General features: G+C 41.1%; 3 protein-coding genes and 1 non-coding gene across 4 annotated transcripts in view; 3 read left to right on the top strand and 1 right to left on the bottom strand.

Moving 5' to 3' along the window:
* The window catches only part of LOC115812404 (disintegrin and metalloproteinase domain-containing protein 12-like), a 106490-nt gene extending 103397 nt beyond the window's left edge, over nucleotides 1–3093 (top strand). The window contains exons 27-28 of the mRNA XM_030774882.1: nucleotides 2707–2864; nucleotides 3024–3093. Of these exons, the coding sequence (XP_030630742.1) occupies nucleotides 2707–2864; nucleotides 3024–3093 (228 nt within the window). The remainder of the gene's footprint in view (nucleotides 1–2706; nucleotides 2865–3023) is intronic.
* A 3262-nt stretch (nucleotides 3094–6355) lies between these two features.
* fank1 (fibronectin type III and ankyrin repeat domains 1) lies at nucleotides 6356–8852 on the bottom strand. Its single transcript, XM_030774880.1, is given in 5 exon segments — nucleotides 6356–6493; nucleotides 6890–7020; nucleotides 7023–7054; nucleotides 8265–8332; nucleotides 8664–8852. Coding segments are annotated over 5 exon segments (558 nt in total).
* Nucleotides 8853–10326: 1474 nt separating this feature from the next.
* Nucleotides 10327–19365, top strand: dhx32a (DEAH (Asp-Glu-Ala-His) box polypeptide 32a). The gene is made up of 11 exons (XM_030774879.1): nucleotides 10327–10596; nucleotides 12356–12549; nucleotides 12935–13307; nucleotides 14311–14544; nucleotides 14825–14918; nucleotides 15146–15295; nucleotides 16534–16725; nucleotides 17143–17283; nucleotides 17403–17593; nucleotides 18397–18587; nucleotides 19170–19365. Exons 1-11 carry the CDS (start codon nucleotides 10327–10329, stop codon nucleotides 19363–19365), a joined length of 2226 nt encoding a protein of 741 aa, XP_030630739.1.
* trnan-guu (transfer RNA asparagine (anticodon GUU)) lies at nucleotides 18944–19017 on the top strand. Its single transcript has one exon. It is a non-coding gene; the product is annotated as a tRNA-Asn (tRNA).
* Nucleotides 19366–19544: the final 179 nt, after the last annotated feature.

Raw genomic sequence — 19544 nt, 5'->3', positions numbered from 1 at the left:
TCGAGGCATTTCCTCTGTATTCTCTCGACCATTTTGTCACACGTACGCATCATCAGCAATGTGTCAGCGCAACATTGATAATTTCTACATGGTAACATACACATATGCAAGAAAAAAAAAAAAAAAAGAAGAGTGTGTTGGCTGTGTTTCTTTAGCTGGCTGGTGTTCATCAGGAAATCATGTTTTCCCCTTCAAAGTGTTCCAAGTCTGCAGGTTCACTTCAGGGCACAAATGGTCTGACCCTCTCCGCACAAGTGTGGGTGAAACCGCTAACATACCAGCGTAAGGCTAATTAGCGCTGTGTTTAAGCTCTAATGAGATCAAGAAGGGTCACCCCACTAAGCTGCAAGAAAATAACGGATCTTAAAAATAAAAAAAAAAAGGCTAATGAGGAAAAGGAAGACAGATATTAAGGACACTTGGGGTCATGACAGTAGAGTCATTATAGTAATAGAGACAGGAGTGGGCCCAAAGGAAATAACATTGCAGATTTTTATGACTAATGGTTATTATACCACAGGCCCGCTTCAGTTGTCTAGAGCATTATGGTGGCAGCAGTGCTATTTATCTGTTAAATCATATTTATAAAGCCCATGACCAGCAAGAGTTTTAATTTCGGTTTACTGGAATTACAGGAACTTTGGGACTGTTTGTTTCAGAGCTGTTTCAGTTGGGGAGAGGACTTGTGCTGAGAAAATGTGACTTACCGTGACCGCCGTAATCCTAATTTAAGTTTTATTACCTTCTTTTAAGATCTGTTAAAACTGCATTTTCTTATCTTATGAAGTCAGGTAATTGTTGTCTTTTTTTATGAGAGCTACCTGGAAAAGGGAGATAGAGAGAAAGAAAGCAGAGAGCAGACAGCTTGCGGCGTCAGCCAGAGCAGGTTTTGGCTGCCTTGCTCCTTTGCTCAAAGGCATTGTCCCTCACTTGGAGGTTAAAACTAGCTTCTCTTTTAATCCAGGAATGGGTACAGCTCTTATTTTACTACGAACTACTTGCATAAGCATCACTGCAAAATTCAAACCAGTAGGACATCCCTTTAAACATCCATACACGTTTTCTTATCTTCCCGGGCGACCTGACTGCTTTCCATTCCTGCAGCCGATTCAGGATTTTCTCATTAAACTATCCTGACAATGACTCATGACAAACAAGCCCTGGTTATTGCTCTTGTTGACTGGATTCACTAACACATGTGTCTAAGTCATGGCTGGAGAAAATCATTCACACTTGCCTTGCAAAACAGAGAGAGAGAAAAGCACCATTTCTCCCAGCTGTCTTTCCTCATAAAAATGTATTGAATCAACGTGATCTCAGTTATCAACGTTCAGCTGGCAGTGAAGAAGCAGCTGGTTGTTAAGACTGGAGAAAAAACACACACTCATGTCAAATTTCAGTGATCCATACAGCCTGAAGTGGCAGCAAAACTGAAAAAACATTGATAGTCATGAAGAAAAAAACTTGAAGTGTTTTGTTCAAAAACTCTGAAATAGAACTTGAAGACACAGTAGCTGGTATAGGCTGAATCTGGAGTATCCAAGCAGACACATCAGAAATCATTGTCAATACATAAAAAGGAAGGTGTGGACATGCTTGTCTGTAAGCATTCGATACGCACTGGAGACGATGTGAGTATGGGCTTTTCTGTTAACAGTGAATGACAAGAGGATGGTTAGTTAGATATAGAGCAGGATGGTAAAAGTCATTTTCCTGTTGAGGGTTGGTGTTGTGGAGAATATGGTCTCTTGATATCAAATGACATCAGTCTGATCGTCTTGGCTTTTTCATTTGCCAACACTCATGTGAGACCGTTCATTTCTTGGGAGTCTGACAATGTCTTTTACTTGAAGAATTTCTCAAGTTGTTATAATCATCCTCAGATGTTTTCAAACTAAAAATGAAAAAAAAAAAATTAAAAATAGGACGCTGTCTTGAGCAATAATCTATGTCACTTGACAAATTGCAAAAAGGGGGCTTAGAGAAGAATCTAATCCACTGAAAGGAAAAAAAAACACACACACCCTCTGAAAGGGAGAGCCAGGATTCAGACTGTGAAATCGTGTTTGAAGCCTGCTTTGCACTTCTCTATGGGGGGGACGGGGGATATAGATGGGGGGGGGTCTCTCCAGTAGATGATGTTGGAAAGAGTTCCTTCTCCTGTCTCAGAGTGAATGGAGAACAGATGTAGAGAACGGTAGGTAGCAGGCGGATATCATTACCTCATCCGCCCCATAGCCGCTTTTAGGAACACATGATGCGCCTTCATCACATGTCTGCAAGGGAGGGTTGTCGTGGCAACTATGGAACGCAGGGCGGAACCTTGGATGGGTACTGGTCTGTTATACTGGTCTTTAACGCCCCCTAGTGGATGGTGAAAGGCAAGCATTTTGAGTATAGTGCAGAGAGCAGTCCCACTCCATGCTCCAAATTTGTTTCTGTTCACTGCATGAAGCACTCTGTACTACAGGGATGTTACAGTTTCGGATGCAACTTGTTTAGTGGTTGTTGATTCAATTTAATTAATTTTCAATTTAGCAATCTTAAAAATGCCTTGAAACTCAGTTTTAGACCCTAAACATAAGAATTTTGTATGTTCATCACAGCTACTGCCTTGTGCAGAAACATTTGTGTCTCTTAAAATTATGTGCAAGGCACTTTGGGACTTGACTTTGCAGTCTAACTATGTTTCCATATCTCTTACAGGAGCTGGAGAAGCCCAGTCCCCCCCAAAAGCCTTTGCCCGCTGACCCACTGGGCAAGAGCGCTCGTCTAATGCGAAGCCCCACGGCAGTGCGTCTCCCTGTACCCATCCCCATGCCAGGGCACCCACGACCAGTGCCATCTGTCCCCCTGCCCGCCAGGCAAGTAGCCCGAGACGTTAATAACACTGTCCGTTCAAAGAGTACACCAGCTATTCCTCCACTGAACACCTGCGACACGTCACTATGGAAGTTGTTCTACAAAACTTCCAAACTGTATCGTTACTCAGTTACTTGATGCTGTGCTTTTCTGATTGACAGGCCACTTCCCAAGCAGCCTCCCACACTGCCAAAGCCTCAGATGCTATCAGGAGTGAGGTACAGCAGCTGAGGTTGTGCTGGAGGGGATGCCCCTGGAGTTAAGAAGATTCCTTTTTTTGCACTATGAAACTCTGTAGACCTTACGGCATGGTGTCCCTGAGTCCTGAAAAACCGAGGGGCGTTTTTTCGTGACACCCCCACCCCCACCCCCCGTGGTGCTCTGCCTTCGAATGGTGCTAAGAGTGCAAACTCAGGGTTCATGTCACAGTTATTTATGATTTTTTGAAAGAAATCTGTATTTATTTCAACACGGTGCACTGTGCTAGACACTTTCCATTTGTAGCAATTTTAATCTGCCCATATTTTGTCAATAATGTTGTTTGAGAAAAAAGAAGTGATGAGGATTTCTCTTCCATTGCACCATGTTTTGAAGAAGAGTGAAAAAGGAGAAAAAATGGACTATCTGTGAAGATGAACAGCCTGTAAAGTCAGTGCCGTGTCCATGTAAACTGGACTGTGACCAGATTAGCAGAAGGGAAGTTTTGTTTTGAGTCAAAAACTTTGCTTTAGACAAACTTACATAGCAAACAAGTCAGATTTGATCATTCATGGGTCAGAACCCATAACACAAGGACTCATAGCACGAGGGATTAAGGAAGATTATGGAAAAAAAATGACATGAACAGAAGAAAAAGCCTGAGAAACGCCAAGTATTGGTTCCATCGAAACATGCACTGTGTCGTCCATCATTAAATATGCATCATAAAATCATGACTCAGTACTTCAAAGTTTGATATAAATGTTTGTACGCAATCCTATGTTTTTTTTTCTTTTTTTTAATTCTTTATAGTCTGTGTGTGTTTTGAAATTTGAAAAGTCTATGTGAGAGGCAACATCAGACAAATTCAATCCTGTGTTATTCATTGTTGTACTGTTGTACTTAGAAAAATGTATTTTATTTTTGAGCCATGTTACAATAGGCTTGCAGTGCGTTTAAAGTTTATGACTGCTAGCTATTTGTCAAGCCATGGAATTACGGAGGGAAGTTTATCAGATTTGTTCGGTCCCAGAGTATATTAACCTTACCTTTAAAAATTCAGTCATGGCCCCAAATACAGTCCACAAGTCAAAAGATATATTTGAAGAGGACTAATGTTAATGAGCATTTGAAATGGTGCCACTACGATTGAAATGAGGCAAATGAAACACCACTGAGTAAACCAGTTCATTTAAAAGTCATTAGGGGTGATAAACATGAAAAGTAGCTGTAAGGCAGACACATAATTCAGTGCAGTGTGGATTCCTCCCAGTGAGATGCTGAATACAGAAAGTGTGAACGCATATTCTGTCTAGGGTCATATGATAACACTTCTGACACCAGCCTATCAGCAGAGGAAAAGTGTCAACTAGTACAGCTGTCAAAATAATCTGATTTGATGTACATTTCAAAGTTGTTCCAGGGTAAAGTGAAGTAACTATTTTGCTGTTCTCTGTCAAATTCAGGAACCTGTCTGAGGTTCTCTGCCACATTCAGGAACTTGTCTGAGATTAACAACTGACCCTACAGCGTATTTGCATTGGTGAACGGGGATGACTTAAAATAGCATTTCCCATTAAATTTCTCCCTGCAATCCTACAAAAGTTATACAAATGATGCGGGGAAAATGTACTATTTCTTAGGACGGACAAGAGTCAAGGCAAACAGATGAAAAGACTTGAGCTAAATCAACAGTTTGAAAATACTAGCAGAGGACTTACTTGCATATGGCAATACCTCCTGAAAGAAAATGAAAGTGCAGAGCTGGGATAAGGAATAAGACTTAAGACAAAACCTGACTTCTGTGAAATCGGACAGACTTGTCCCATTGTGGTGCACACATACAAGTTCATTTACTTGTTGCATATGGTTTTTTGTTGTTGTTGTTGTTGTTTGTTTGTTTTTGTTTTTAGCCAACAACACATATTGCCTCTGAGCCAGCAAATCCCTGAAACTTGAGTCTGGGCTGTCTGTAGCCACATACTGTACACACCATAATTGTCTCGCTGTGCCATCAATTTAATGTGTTTACTGGGATTACTGGTTAAACTGGTGAAACTGATACATCTACAGTCACAAATGAGTGTCAATAATGAACTTCTGATTCATCCTCCATGCCCATTCAAGCTGTAGTTCTTGTTATTAATTTGCTTTATTTTCTATTTTTCACATTTTACAGTATTCAAGTTTTAACTCGAGTTTAATACACACAAACACGCATACAGAAGACATAAATCTAGACTGAAAATACAGTTACAATATTCATGGTACTCTAGTTTAACTTCTTTTGCTTGTTTATCTGAAAGACATTTCTTGTGTAATTCATTTGTGGTCGTTTTGTATCCATCCATATTAATCCATATTCCTCTTTGCTCTATGGTATCTTATAATGTTCTTTTTGTTCCTTGACTGTGTTACAGGTGAACACAAGGCTTTTTTGTATAACAAATCTTTCATAAGTCAACATGTGAATAAAAGGGAGAAAAATGCCTGGTGTCGATGTCCGTGTACAGGTTTTGAATTCACAGATTATAGAACAGTATTAGTAAAGTTGTTTATGAAAATCATCTTTGTCTGTCTCCTTTTAGTAGGGAATATTTTCTGAACAGAGAGATGATAGTCTGAAACAAACACACACATACACACACACACCAGTTTTCATCATATTTGATCTTTAAAACATTTCTTAATTTCATTCTAATCAATGTATATAGCACATGATTACCTTTTGCTCAAAAGCTTTGGCCGTCTACAGCATTTGACCCAAACTGAAATATAAGTAGGAAGCATTAACCAAGCACTTATGACTAAGATGCAGTTTTATATTTTTGATGATGGCATTTGGCATGTTTATCTCTCTTAAGTATCGCTGAGTCTCTTTAGTCATAGCAATGCCAGGATGCAGCGTACATTACCTCATCTGTGATGTGGAGATTTGTTCTACTTCCCAACAGCAGTTTGACCAGTTCCTCATGGTCCCTCAAAACGGCAACCTCAAAAAGATTCAAAACTTCTCACTCGGAGCACTTCCCACAACCAGATTTTTGAAACATTCATACATCTGAAAACAGTTGCATCCCCATGTTCATCCTAATTAACAGGGGTCAAGAGAGATCCACACACAAAAATGGCATGAAAACATTACATCTGTATTAAGAACAAAAACAATAGCAATATCATTGTCATTCAAAGCTGGTTATTGTGTGAGAAATTCTTTTGACTTACTTTTTGACATACAGAGAGTGTACTTGTGAGCTCTCTGAGTATATATGACAATTTATATCTGCTGAATCCTTTACGCTGTGTCTTTCCGTCTCTGTCCCATGTGTTGGCGTCCACTCCAGCAATGATGAGCAGGGAGGTGACGGTTCCCTGTGAGAGCGGACACTCTCATAAGAGGCGTCCAGTGTATGATACCGTCCGTTACCTCCACCTGTGGGACAGGGCAAACAAACCAAACAGGCTTCCTGTGTTTATGACAAAGCTTAGGGATTTCACCTAGTGCAAAGACAACAAGTGTTCTGGAATTCAGTTTCTGAGAATTGTACCAGCATCGTTATTTTTTTAATCTTGTTGATACGACTGAAAAAAAAAATCTCATTCAACTAGAAATCAACCATTTGAGAAATATAATTGGAAAGGGGGACTGTGTTCTCAGTAGAGATATGCAAAACAGACAAGATTCAACATTTGTGGAGTAGTTCAATTTCTGAGCACAAACTTGACATGAGAAAATGGCTTTGAGCTGCTACAGGACTGAATGATGAGAGCTGAGTGAGGCGGCAGTGCCATACGGTGCTGGTCACACTGCCTCTGGTGCTGGGCTCACCTCACAACCATCTTGGATCGAGTGTTGAATGACAGGCACATGCCCTCCGTCTGTGACCCAGTGACGGGTAATGCAGCCAGGCCAGTGTCTGGAGCTCCATCAGGACCCACACTGCCGCAGGCACTTCACTTATTCAAACACCCAAAGAAGCAGGCCAGCATCAGACTAACACACACACATACACACACATTAGTAGTCATCAGACAGGCTACATTATGTACAGAAATTGGTTCCAAATATGAATGAAGGGGCATTTTTTCAAGTCCTCAGAAGATCGTCCTCACCTGTGCTTGCTGCCTCTGTTCTTCATCTTAACATCTGCTCCATATTGAACTAACATGTGAACCACACTATAACAGAGCACTGTATCAACACTAACAGATGAGTATCGTGGCCACTATGAAATGTTTTTCCCTTTATGCGATTGTCTAATAACATTTTATACAGTTACAGGATGGTTTTTTAACAGATACGATATGATCTGATTTCAGCTGTAGGTATTAGCTGTAAACAACTTAGGATTTTAGAGCTTGAGAGAGCTAACATCATTAGTATTCACCCATGAGCAGCATAAACATGCAAATACAGAGCACAACTGCCATAGATGGTGATCAGGGGTTCTTTTTTGTCTTTTTTGCCTGGGAAACCACTTCAACCCAAATTATTTACCCCGAACACTCCCTAAAGATTTGAACTAAGTGAAAACAATCTGAAGCTGATGTTTCCATCACAATCTCACAAACTCCCTGCAATCCTGCCAAATACCCCTCACCGAAGACCCCTGATGTAGATATATAACAACAGGGTTAGAATCTATTTAAGCATTTCACATTTGCTCAGTTCATGACTGTTGTATTCTTAGAGTAAGTATGAGTTGTGTTCTGTTAGTGGTATGTATTTATAAAAGAAAGGATACACTACGGACACAACAAATTTTCAAGTATTACCTTGTATACATCTCAGTGCATGACAATCAGTTGTTTATTTTGAACTTGAGTCCCTCAAACTGTTGTAGAGATGTAAGCATAACTGATCATGAGTAGGTAAACTCTGCCCCCTAGCTTCTGATCTGAGAACATGAACAATGCTTGGCTTATGATAGCTTAGGTCAAACTACGGACTGCGGACTGACGCCAAGGAAACTGCCAGGTCCCCGCTCTCTTGACTGAACTTCCTGCTTTGAAAATAGTGACATTTTATTTACGATTCTAGAATGTTAAGCGCTCCCGCCCCCATGAACTTGCTTAACATTCTAGAATCTTGAATAAAATGTTGCTATTTTCACCTGGCAAGTGACAGAAGCACCGAGCATAATTTGACTGGCGCAGCACAGGCCTTTCTATAAGGACAGACAGTGCCTGGATCCTGTCTTCACCCAGACCCAGTTAACTCTTTTTCATCATTCATCATCACAGCTGTATGCAGGTTCTTCCCATTAATAGGCTCCCCTAAAAAGTTACAACAACTACAGGTTTTGGTCAATGCACCACATATTCTGAGTACAGGCCTGTAACAAATCAATATAAAACCTCATGTTTTGTATTGATTTGTTACATGCAGTGTTACATGCAGTGTTACAATCATGTTTTTTTGAAAATACTTACACATTAGTATTAGTTACTCATTACTTTGTACACAGCGTTTATTAAAGTTGTCAAGCTCATATTTGTATTAAAGTTCTAAGAAAGAATTCTATAAGTGTGTTTTTTGAGAAGTACTTAAACTAATGTTTGCCCATTCCTTTTCCAGAGGTGATCGAGATAACTCCTTATGCATGAATGGTGTTGTAGCCATGCTTTCTGGAATCTTCCTCCTCTAGAGCGAAGAATGTCCAGATGTGTGGAGGATCAGAGCAAAACTTTCTCCCCTTAGAGCCCCAGGACAGCTCAACACTGTGATGAGTGACTGATCTGACACACTGAGTCTCAGGTACAGAGATCCCACCCTGGCCTGGGAACAGCATGGAGGTTTGGAGTCAGATTATATGAATGTTGTTGTACTGACAGAGGCACTGAAAACCAGGGCAGCAGTTAAAGTGAAATAATTACATTACAGGTTACACTATTATAAATATTGCCACATATAAGATTTTGTTTTGGTGGTATCACAGATCCCTTCTTCGTTTCCCTATCTCCTATCTCTTTACATCGTAACAGGACACACCGCTGGTATATGAAACCTTGGGGCTAAACTGCTTGTTGGGAGCGAAAACAGACATTGTGTTACATTCCTTTATCAAATAATGAATTTGACCTGTGCTTCCTGCATTCTTCACTCATCTGGAATATGTGAAACATGATGAAAGTAACACGGCTTAATGGTTACGGTGCTATTGTTCAGAGTATAACCATAGATATCAGTCTTGTTATTTGAGACCAAACCATTCAGTGATTGACCTATTAATAGACAGGGACCTTTTCCCGTGTGATAATATAGCAGGTTAGCATCCAAAAGCTGTTAATAAACAGAGCATTTATAACTACTGAAAGCTGTTTAACTAGTGCAGGTTTATTGAATGTGTTATTACACTGTGCAAGCGGAGATCTGTACAAAAGAGAAGTGAATTAATTATTAATCCTACATTTAAGCCTGTTTTTAAATTAAACTTTCTTCTCTTCGGGTCTGAGTAATATGTAATATTTACCACCACACAGTATTCGTGCTCGTCACATTCCATCAAACAAGAAATAACTAAATAGTGTAAAAGCAGGTCAAAAGTGAGAGCAGAGAGCCATGTTACTAGAGTTCTCCATGGACAGTTCAGGGAATTATAAAGTGCCTCTTATTTCTCCGCTTTATGTTTTTCTAACAGTCCTGCTCTGCATTGTCCATTGATCCCTGTTGGTTGTTGCTATAGGAGCATGTGTCCAGTGGGCTGTGTGTGGGTAAACTTTCACTCACTGTTTCTGGAGACCCGGGACCACACACACTGAAACACTGAGCGTTTGGCGTTTGCATAGTATCCTACTTTTGAATCAACGTATTGACAAAACACGTGATACATCGTTAGGTTATCTATTGCACTCAAGTGTATCCAGCCGCTCACTTCTCCTGTAATGAGATTAGGTGACCACATGATCAGCCTGTGCTTCCTAAAGTCACTGGCAGCTCACGAAAGAAATAACATCGCCGAACCACGTGTATCTGCGAAGGACGCAACTGATATATTCCTGCAGTTACTGGGGGGAAAAGTAATATACGACAACACTGGAATCCTGGGAGTATGTAACTCACGAATTTAATAAGTGCGTGTTTTTCGTTCGATGTTTTCATTTTTACCTTTTTAATTTTTCTTGTTTGGCTCTACACGCACCGGTGGGAGTGGTCCTTGGGATCCTGTGCTCGACAAATCTCTCAACTTTGATTCAACCACTTTTTTCATGCGTTTGTCACACGTAAGTGATTCAGCCCAGGAGCAGATTTAGGATTTTATCGCTATGGCGGGCACTACGTTGTCGGAAGACAATTTCGTGGAGCAAGAACTGTGCTCTCAGTTAGACGAAGTATCTGATGAGGTTTTTGGATTTGGGGATGACCTCGAACTTAACCAATTCGATGGGCTGCCATACTCGTCTCGATATTACAAACTTTTAAAAGAGAGAAAAACCCTACCTGTCTGGAAAGTTAGGAGTGAATTTATGAAAGCTTTGGATGAAAATCAGTTTATCATCATCTCTGGAACGGTAAAATCTGGGAAAAGTACTCAGGTGAGATTTTAATTGCACGTGAAAGGCGCCACACTGAATGCGAATTATTAAAGCGCACAGGCCGCATTATCATTGGTTGTTTTGTATTAAAATATCTTTGCATAATAGTGGACAGTAACGTCCAGGTTTTGTTTACATTTGATAGAGTCCAGAATTCATAACAAGAACTTTCTGTGTCCTGTTGTCGTCTTAAAAATATATCATGAAGATGACTTGTAGAGTTGGCACTGTCGTCTTGGCGGAGGTAGTCGGATAGTCTAAACCTCTGTGAAAGAGTTTCAATGAAGCAAAACTTTCAGGCAGTTAATGTGAGATACTGAAGCTTGCCTAAATATAGGACCTGGGAACTTAATACTGGAATGCTGTGAGCTACTTTCCAGAGACTCCGTTAGCCTGCAGAGCTATGCATGTGCACAAGGTAAAAATTGTAACAGTTGAACCTGGACAGCGTGAAACATGCCGTCATTATCATATCTAGCGTCATTGTTACCCAAGATCTGCAGGTATGCTGGTTATTTAATCCAATTAAATGTGCCAATTTATAGTCCACGTTTAAACTCCTACCCAGCTGCCACCTCGGGTCATTTGGGTTGACAGGGCGGCTGAATACTGAGGCTCGTTGATTTGATCACAGTTTTCTGGGTCAGACAGAACTTAATTTCTTTTCCCTGCCATCAAATCATTGTGTTCATGGGAGTTTTGAAACAGACTGTGTCTTTTTTCGCTGTAATAGGGAAATCTTTTTTTTTTTTTTTTAGCCCTAGTACAGAATAGACGACTATAACAATTTTGTTGCTTTTCTTGCCAACCACATATTGCCTTTTGCAATGAGAAGATGTGGAAGTTTTGCTTTGTTGCAGCTCGGTTTGGCTGTAGGCTAAAATTTAAATTCGCAAAACTTATTGCACTGTTGAAATACGTCCCGCATGCAAGATTGGGATATCTATCCATTAACAGTCATGTAGACCTGTCAGACAAATACCAGACAGGGGGTTAAGGGCTGTCCCCCAGCCGTGGCGTGTCCCAGATAACCCTGGTCTGTGAATGAACAGTCTGAAAACAGCAGATACTGTTGTGTATCCTCCTGTTTGATTGGCTGGACTTTCACAAGCCTGACAGCCAGCCTGCACAAAAGGTCCAGCTGTTGCTACGCACAGGATGTAGGTCTTAAGCGCTTACCGCTGGTAAGCGCTTATCCACTGGAGCCGTCTTCTGCCACTAAAGCAATTTTCCATCACGACTACAGACACAAATAGCCTGTTTCTCTAATTATATCCAAATTGTCACGCCATTTTTGTCATCTTCTTGTACAAACATGCAACAAAATATCAATTACTTCAAGAAGAGAAAATTGTTTTAGCAATTTAGAAACATAACTATGTGAACGCCTTTTTCTTCCCTGAAAATCTGCTGCTACATCATAATATAATGTTGTATGCTCCATTTGCATTGTTCTCAGAATATAAGTTAACCATAGATTGCAGCTCGCATTCACAGCATAGAGTTCTCCAACCGTCGTCAGAGCACCATGGGAAGTATAGATGTATTTAAGAGCTCTTGTGGGTCTGGATAAACATAATTCTCCTCAAAGAAAGAAAAACATGTTTTGAAATGTATTCGAAACATTTTTCAGTCTGTCAAATGGTGCGTTGTGACTCCGATAGCTGTCTATGCAGCTGATCTGGTGTCAGTCTGTGGACGTCAGATTCATTTTCACGTGTTGTTGAGTAAATGCTAAAGCATCCATGTTGTTGTGCAGATCCCGCAGTGGTGTGCAGAGTTCTGCCTGGCTGAGCAGTACAGACACGGCATGGTAGTGTGTACTCAGATCCTCCGCCAGCAGGCAGTGGATCTGGCACTGCGTGTGGCAGACGAGATGGACGTGAACATCGGCCATGAAGTGGGCTATAGCATCCCTCTGGAAACATGCTGCTCCAGCGACACTGTTCTCAGGTCTGTCTGTGGGGACATATGCGCACACACACACACGCGTGCGCGCACACACACAGGCTTACTTACACTCTCACTCACACACATACTCTCTCTTATACACACACACACACACTCCATATTACTCATATGAAAACACTTAGCCAATCAGTGTTTCTAATGATGCATTGAATTCCTCCATTTCCTGAGACTCTACTCTCTAAATGAAAACATTGAGCCACTGTACTAATAGATTGTAATACTGTAAACTAAGCTGTGATACACAAGTGTGTCGTTTTAATCATATCAACTATAAGACAGGTTACTGTTTGAAGGTGCCAAAGCCTCCATCCATGCAGCTGAGAGCAGGAACAAGGAAATGGCTTATAACCTCATTGCTCTCTTGTAGATACTGCACAGATGACGTCTTGCTGCGGGAGATGATGTCAGACCCGTTGCTGGAGCACTATGGGGCGGTCGTCATTGACCAGGCTCACGAGCGAACGGTTAGCACTGACCTCCTCCTGGGCCTGCTGAGAGAAGTCATGCTACAGAGGCCAGAGCTCAAGGTGGTAGTGCTCTCTGCCCAACCGTTCTCCAACAAATTACTCTTACACTACGGAAACGTACCCCATTTGAGTCTGGAGGCTCTCCATCCGTCTGAGGTGGTCCACAGCAACAGCAGCCACAAAGAGTGCTTCTACTCAGCACTGAGACTTGTTCTAGAGATACACCGTACAAAAGAGGCCGGCGATATCGCCCTCTTTCTGGCGTCTGAACAGGTGAGAACCTAAAAACATAGAAGTAAGACATCGTATTCAAGCTAGATGCCAAGAATGCTGTCATCTTGGTGACAGATAAATTCTAAAATGCAATTTGAACAGCAGCATTTTTTAAACTTACAAAACAAGCAAAATGAAGTTAAACTGGTCTGTTTCCAATGAAACAAGGATGAGAGTAATTCTGTGGCTTTTTTTTTTTTTTTTACTTCTTTACACCAAGCCAAAAAACATCTGAGTTCATATTTCAGATGCTTCATTGTTGAAGGAAGATTTGGATAGTGTAAGATAGGGCTCATTTTTAATGGCAAATGCCTCAGAATGATTTGCTCAGGTTTGGGCCTGGCCTAGTCCATGACTGTGTCAACAGTAAAACAATGACAACATTGTTTTTACAGCACAATCTGCTTTATGAGTTCAGCACAATAAGCATGACAGGCTCACAATGTATATGTCCATTCAGCTTTTTGCAGTGTTTTTTTTTCCCAGCATCTATGAAGAGTGCCATGTTGTTAGTATAGTGGTTTGGGGTTATTGTTTTTTCATTTCTTTTTTTTTCATTGGAACTCAATATTTAGACTAACTAAACATCACTCATTTCAATGTTTCATTACCTTTATAATGGTCATGGTCAAAGTGATTTTGGTTAATCAGTTTGTTGTGCACAGGAAGTGAAGCAAAAAATCTTATTTTTTGGACATGATTAATGCCAAAGAACTTTTGGCAAAATAAATCATTTGTTGATTGGTAGGTAGTCATTTGGCTGGAGGGGTACAAAATAAATAAGATAAAATGAGGTTGCATAAGACGGTATTTTATAATAATGAATGAAGTCTTTGTGAAATGTCCCTAAATAGTTGTATTATATTGAAAGAGCATATTGTAATGCTTCTGGGGGGACTCAGTGTTTTCTCATGACTTTTTTTTATTGGTATGACACTGCTCAGCTGTGTTATCATGGAGCTGCTGTTCCTCCCTTTAGTCTCTGTGTTATTCTCTTTCACAGGAAGTTGGCTTTGCCTGCAGCATTCTGTGTAAAGAGGGGTCTAAGCTTAGTGTTGAACTGGGGGAACTGGTGCCAGTTATCCTGTGCCCAGGGCATGCTGGGACATATATGTCACCAACTGAGGAACAACCCAGGAGAAGGAGGGTCTTTCTCTCTTGCAGCCAATCAGAGGACATGTTTTGGCCAGTAGACACAGTCAACTTTGTGATTGACACAGGAGTAGAGAAAAGATATGTAAGTAAGACTTGTGGAGTACCTTTGTTTATGGACCATTGTTGTTCCTCTAGTGTGTCCAAATGATGTATCATGTCTATGACCAAGGATTAAACAGAAATTTGCTCAGGGGAATGTGAAAAAGTCTTATTCCTGTCAGTTTTGTCCAACAGACTTTGCTTGTTACAGTTTTGGACTACTCTCATTGTTCAAATCAAGGTCTAGTTATGCCGTACTAGTTACTGGATTCTTCATTCATACTAATACATAAACTTTACTGCTTCTGGGCTATTTCTTTCAGGTGTACAATCCTAGAGTCAGGGCAAACTCTGAAGAGGTCCGGTCCATCAGTAGATGTCAGTCAGATATCCGTAAGCAACTGACGGGATCAACAGGTAAGACAACCGGTACCTAACCCATGAGCTGAGGCCCAAGACCTCATGTTAAAATCTGCTAAAACTGTTAAAGTGCTGTCAAACACTGTTTATCCAGCTTGCCCAATTACTGAGAACAAATACTCTTTGGTGAATATTGTCTGGCCAGAATATTTAGACACAGGCATTAACAGTTTTCTGTGGTTAATTCCTCTTGCTTGAAGTAATGCTGTTTGGTGTGTCTGTAGGGAAGTGTTTTTGCCTGTACCCTGGGGAGAACCAGCTTCCTGGAGAGATCCCACCCAAGATCCTGGAGTCCAATATCACACCCACAGTGCTCTTTCTGAAGAGGATGGAGGTGGCAGGGCTTGGTCAGTGTGACTTCATCGACCGGCCCGGTGAGTCTAGGAACAACTTTGAACTTGTTACTACTCCGTTTACCACAACAAGGAAGAAGCTACTCACACTGATGAGAGCACCATGTTAAAAAAAATTACTCTTGGGTTTTTTTGGGGGTTTTTTGTGGAAATTACTTTACTCCATCTTAAAGTTGGCATGTTTTAGCAATACTAGGTCAAGTATATAGATAGGAAGGGTTAAACGTACTGCTTTCTTTGCTTTGTTTGCAGAGCTTAAGGGGATACTGTTTGCTGTATTTTGAGTGTCTGTATTGTGATGAAGCAGTCTCCCACATGGCAGTAGCTAAAATGCTATTATAAGGCTACCACTGCTCCATGTCTTTGTCCAAATGTACACGAGCTGAATTCTTTTACATCAGCATGTTGTTTAAGCGTTCCATATGCTGACCTCAATTCAGAGGCCACCCTAAAGAACAAAACACAGAATACCCAATAAAAAAGAAAAGAAAAACAACTCCCTCATATCAGGGGTTGTACTCCTAACCAAAGTTAGAACATTTCTTTCATGATTTTCATGTTATTTGTCCCCAATCAGCCTCATTCACCAGAATTCACCCAGTTCTCTTGGCCTAGAGTCTTTCACATGTTCTGACAGAAGGGGTTTTATTTATGAGGAAGGTGTGAGTGTTGAGCCGTGTGTGGGTACAAGGGTTGGCTTAGCGTATCAGTGTGTGTTTGGCCTTGCTAGCAGGGAAGCAGATGGACCTGGCCCGTGGTGTTTGGACTCAGTGAGCCATGCCTTAGCCAAGCTGACAGAACCCGGCCCGCGGCTTTTGTTTGCGGGGCAGAGGCTGTGTTGTATGAGGGAAGAGCTGTATGGCCGGCAGAAAAGAACATGGCTCGTTAGCGATTACAGAACCTTTCTTGTTCTGCCCAGAGGCACAATGGGCAGGAAGCTTAGAGCTCATCATCATTTATGCTAGAAATGTGGCCGTGAGTTATACTCACCGAAGAGAACACTGCCGGTCCATCTAGTTTTTCAGTGAGTGGGGAAAAAAATGAAGCATGAAAGATTTGCTTTGTTTTTGTAATTCCCAAATGCGTGAACGAATTCTCAGCCTTCACCTTTTGTCCTTTGTTTAAAGGAGAAGACATTCTGAAATTGTACAGAGGGCGTTTGTGTGTGTGTGTGTTTGTTTGTTCTATCAAACCACATGTCTTTTTGAGTCAGGTTCCCCAGCCATGTTATTGTCCTCTCCTTCTTTTTACTCTGTCAGATCCTGAGGGACTGATGCAGGCTCTGGAGGAGCTGGATTACCTGGCTGCGTTAGATGACGATGGGAATTTGTCTGAGATTGGAATCATCATGTCGGAGTTCCCTTTGGACCCCCAGATGGCCAAGGCACTGTTGGCCTCTTGCGAGTTTGACTGTGTTAGTGAAGTACTGACTATTGCAGCTATGCTGGCAGGTACACCTACACATTTTTTAGTTGTTTGTTTTTTTGAGGAGGCTTATATTGCTCGGAGTAAAATAATTATCAGGCAGAAATGAGACGCTGGAGGAAACATACATTTTCATTATCATGAGTCAACACACCTTTTAAAGGACTATTTAGTTAATCTATACACAGTAATTACATGTTGTTTTAAGTTAATGAAAATACAAACAATACATTGCTAATGAACCAGTGGCAAAACAAGTCATTGCGTCACAATTATCTCACTGAATCCTGATCCATGATTTCTAAGCCATCTGCTCTGAGGCACCATATGGGCACAGTGTCTGCAGTTAGTTGTCTGGACATCCTAAACGGCGTTTAAATACTCACTACACTACGAATGCTTTGTCATGTGACCAGGACCTTGTTGACCCTGTTCTGTTTCAGCCCCAAGCTGCTTCCTGGAGCCACCTGTTGGCATGGCAACAGAAGCTGTGCAGTGCCACATGAAGCTGCAGCACCCAGAGGGCGACCACTTCACCCTGATCAATATCTACAACGCCTTCAAACGCAGCCAGAAAGAGCCATGTAAGTGTAGTCTGCTCGTCTATGCACTTCTGTGGTCTATGCTACGAGTGTTCTGCCACCTGTTATACCCCGTTACCCCTCTCTTTGTCTTTGTTTGATCTTTCCTTCCATTTTCTCAGACTTCAGCCTGGAGAGGTGGTGTCAGGATTACTTCCTCTGCTGTGCGGCCCTGCAGACGGCCGACGCCATACGCTCAGAGCTCAGTGACATCCTGAGGAGGATCGAGTTGCCTATATCAGAACCAGCCTTCGGCACCAAGACCAACACCCTCAACATTAAGAGAGCACTGCTGGCTGGGTTTTTCATGCAGGTATACAGGTCAATGTGGAGATCAGCCTACATTTATGGAGGCCACGGGACCAACTGCACATATTTCGGGTCCTTACTTTTTATTAGCTTTAGTTTTAGATCTGTAAAGATGTGGTCTTTTAGTAGGGTTTTTTGGTCATTGATAGACCAACAAACTGGGTTAACCATTTAAACAGTTAAAAATGAACCAACAAGTGAGAAGTTTAACAAATCTCAGTCTGTATGTATTGAGAGGGTGAGCATGATTTTGATGTTAAATGAATGCAAGTAGTTAAGGAATAGCGCTAAAATGCTAGCACACTCACAAGTTTTGCATTTTGTGATGGCTAAAAGAGAAATCTTATCACTCAAAGAATTTTTAATAGATATATGCTGTGTAGTAACGGGTTTACATACTCAGTGCTGATAGTGCTTGATTGAAGTGGTTTGATCCTTTGACCAGTTTTGTATGGATAAGCTCTCATATCATTATTGATTAAATAGCCTAAGGTCCAGCATTTTCTCTGACATGGCTTGCTCTGACAAGGTAATTGTGGTATAAAAAACTGTTGTTACATCATGAAATGCTCTCTGGTGGATATGTTGCCGTCGAAAGGGAAAACCTCCCACCACAAAGATATTTCTTACATATACTGGTTGTCACGGTCACCTTATGTGACAGGTTTGTCAAAGATTGGTGTTTTAACATCACAATCTTCAGACCACCACCTAAACTGAATTCAGTATCTTCATGTGTAATTTTCTTCCATTTAGGTCCTCGTTGCCATCATCTGTATTATCCTTGTTTTTTTCTGTTTTGTCCAGATTGCCCGAGATGTAGACGGATCAGGGAATTACTTCATGCTGACAAACAAGCATGTGGCTCAGATCCACCCACTCTCCAGTTACGGGCCTAAATCTCACCAGCTGGGTCTGCCTGAGTGGGTCCTGTACCACGAATACACCCTGTCAGAGAACAACTGCATTCGCACCGTCTCTCAGATCTCCCCCGAGGTGTAAGGGAATATTCTCTTCCTTCTCTGTCTCTTTCTCTCCTTACACTCTCATTGTGTGTTTCTTTACTAAACAGCTATGTGGAAAAAAGCAGGATTACAAAAGCAGGATTACATTGCCCCACCTCTGATTAAAAGAATCGAAAGCCACATATTATTGTAATAAAAAAGTGCACTGTGCACTTCCCTTGTAGCCTGAATAGACATGTTTTGTTATTCCTATTAAGACTGCAGAAGGAGTGGAAGCTTACAGATTATATTGTATTAGAGGGATTAGGATAAATTCTATCTGTTGAGAATACCAGCCAAATATTTTGGAAGCATATGTCATATTGGAGCACTAACAATTGCTGCCACAAGTCTCTGTGGCGCAATCGGTTAGCGCGTTCGGCTGTTAACCGAAAGGTTGGTGGTTCGAGCCCACCCAGGGACGAGAGTACTTTTCTATTGATAAATACCAACCAAATATTTTGTAAGCATGTCATATTGTGTGTACCACATATATATTATATTGTCAGTTTTATAATTTACACAGAGAACCTTTTCTTTGATTTAAATATAGTTTTTCTTTCTTTTTTTTTTTAGGTTCATTCAAATGGCACCACAGTATTTCTTCTACAATCTGCCCCCTAGTGAGAGTAAGGACATATTGCAGCACATCCTGGACAATGTTGGTTCAGGGAACTGTAAGAAAAAACCAAAGTCGCAGCAGCCAATCACAAGTGAGACAAAGAAGGACTGCGGAGAAAGTCAGTCCTCTGACCGATGTGTGTTGCAGTAATTCACTCTAGCACTGATTACAATAGAACAACTGTGAATTGCCAAATCAGACTCGTTTCACAGCAGTGCTGTTTCCTACCTAATGTCCTAATAGAAAGATGCTACTGATCTGTTATGTGATGTTTATGTAAATATTAAACAGTGTAAGCAACTTAACAAATTTTGTATTTGACCCTTGTA

Source organism: Chanos chanos, chromosome 5 (assembly GCF_902362185.1).
Source record: "Chanos chanos chromosome 5, fChaCha1.1, whole genome shotgun sequence".
Taxonomy (NCBI): Eukaryota; Metazoa; Chordata; class Actinopteri; order Gonorynchiformes; family Chanidae; genus Chanos; species Chanos chanos.
The sequence above is the reverse complement of the archived record's forward strand: the minus strand, read 5'-3'. Positions and strand labels throughout refer to the sequence as shown.

Coding starts and splice junctions, on each gene's coding strand:
- dhx32a (XM_030774879.1), top strand. CDS start 10,327: ATGGCGGGCACTACGTTGTCGGAAGACAATTTCGTGGAGCAAGAACTG. Junction 14,919..15,145: donor GCAACTGACGGGATCAACAG/GTAAGACAACCG, acceptor GTGTGTCTGTAG/GGAAGTGTTTTTGCCTGTAC. Junction 17,594..18,396: donor TGGCTGGGTTTTTCATGCAG/GTATACAGGTCA, acceptor TGTTTTGTCCAG/ATTGCCCGAGATGTAGACGG.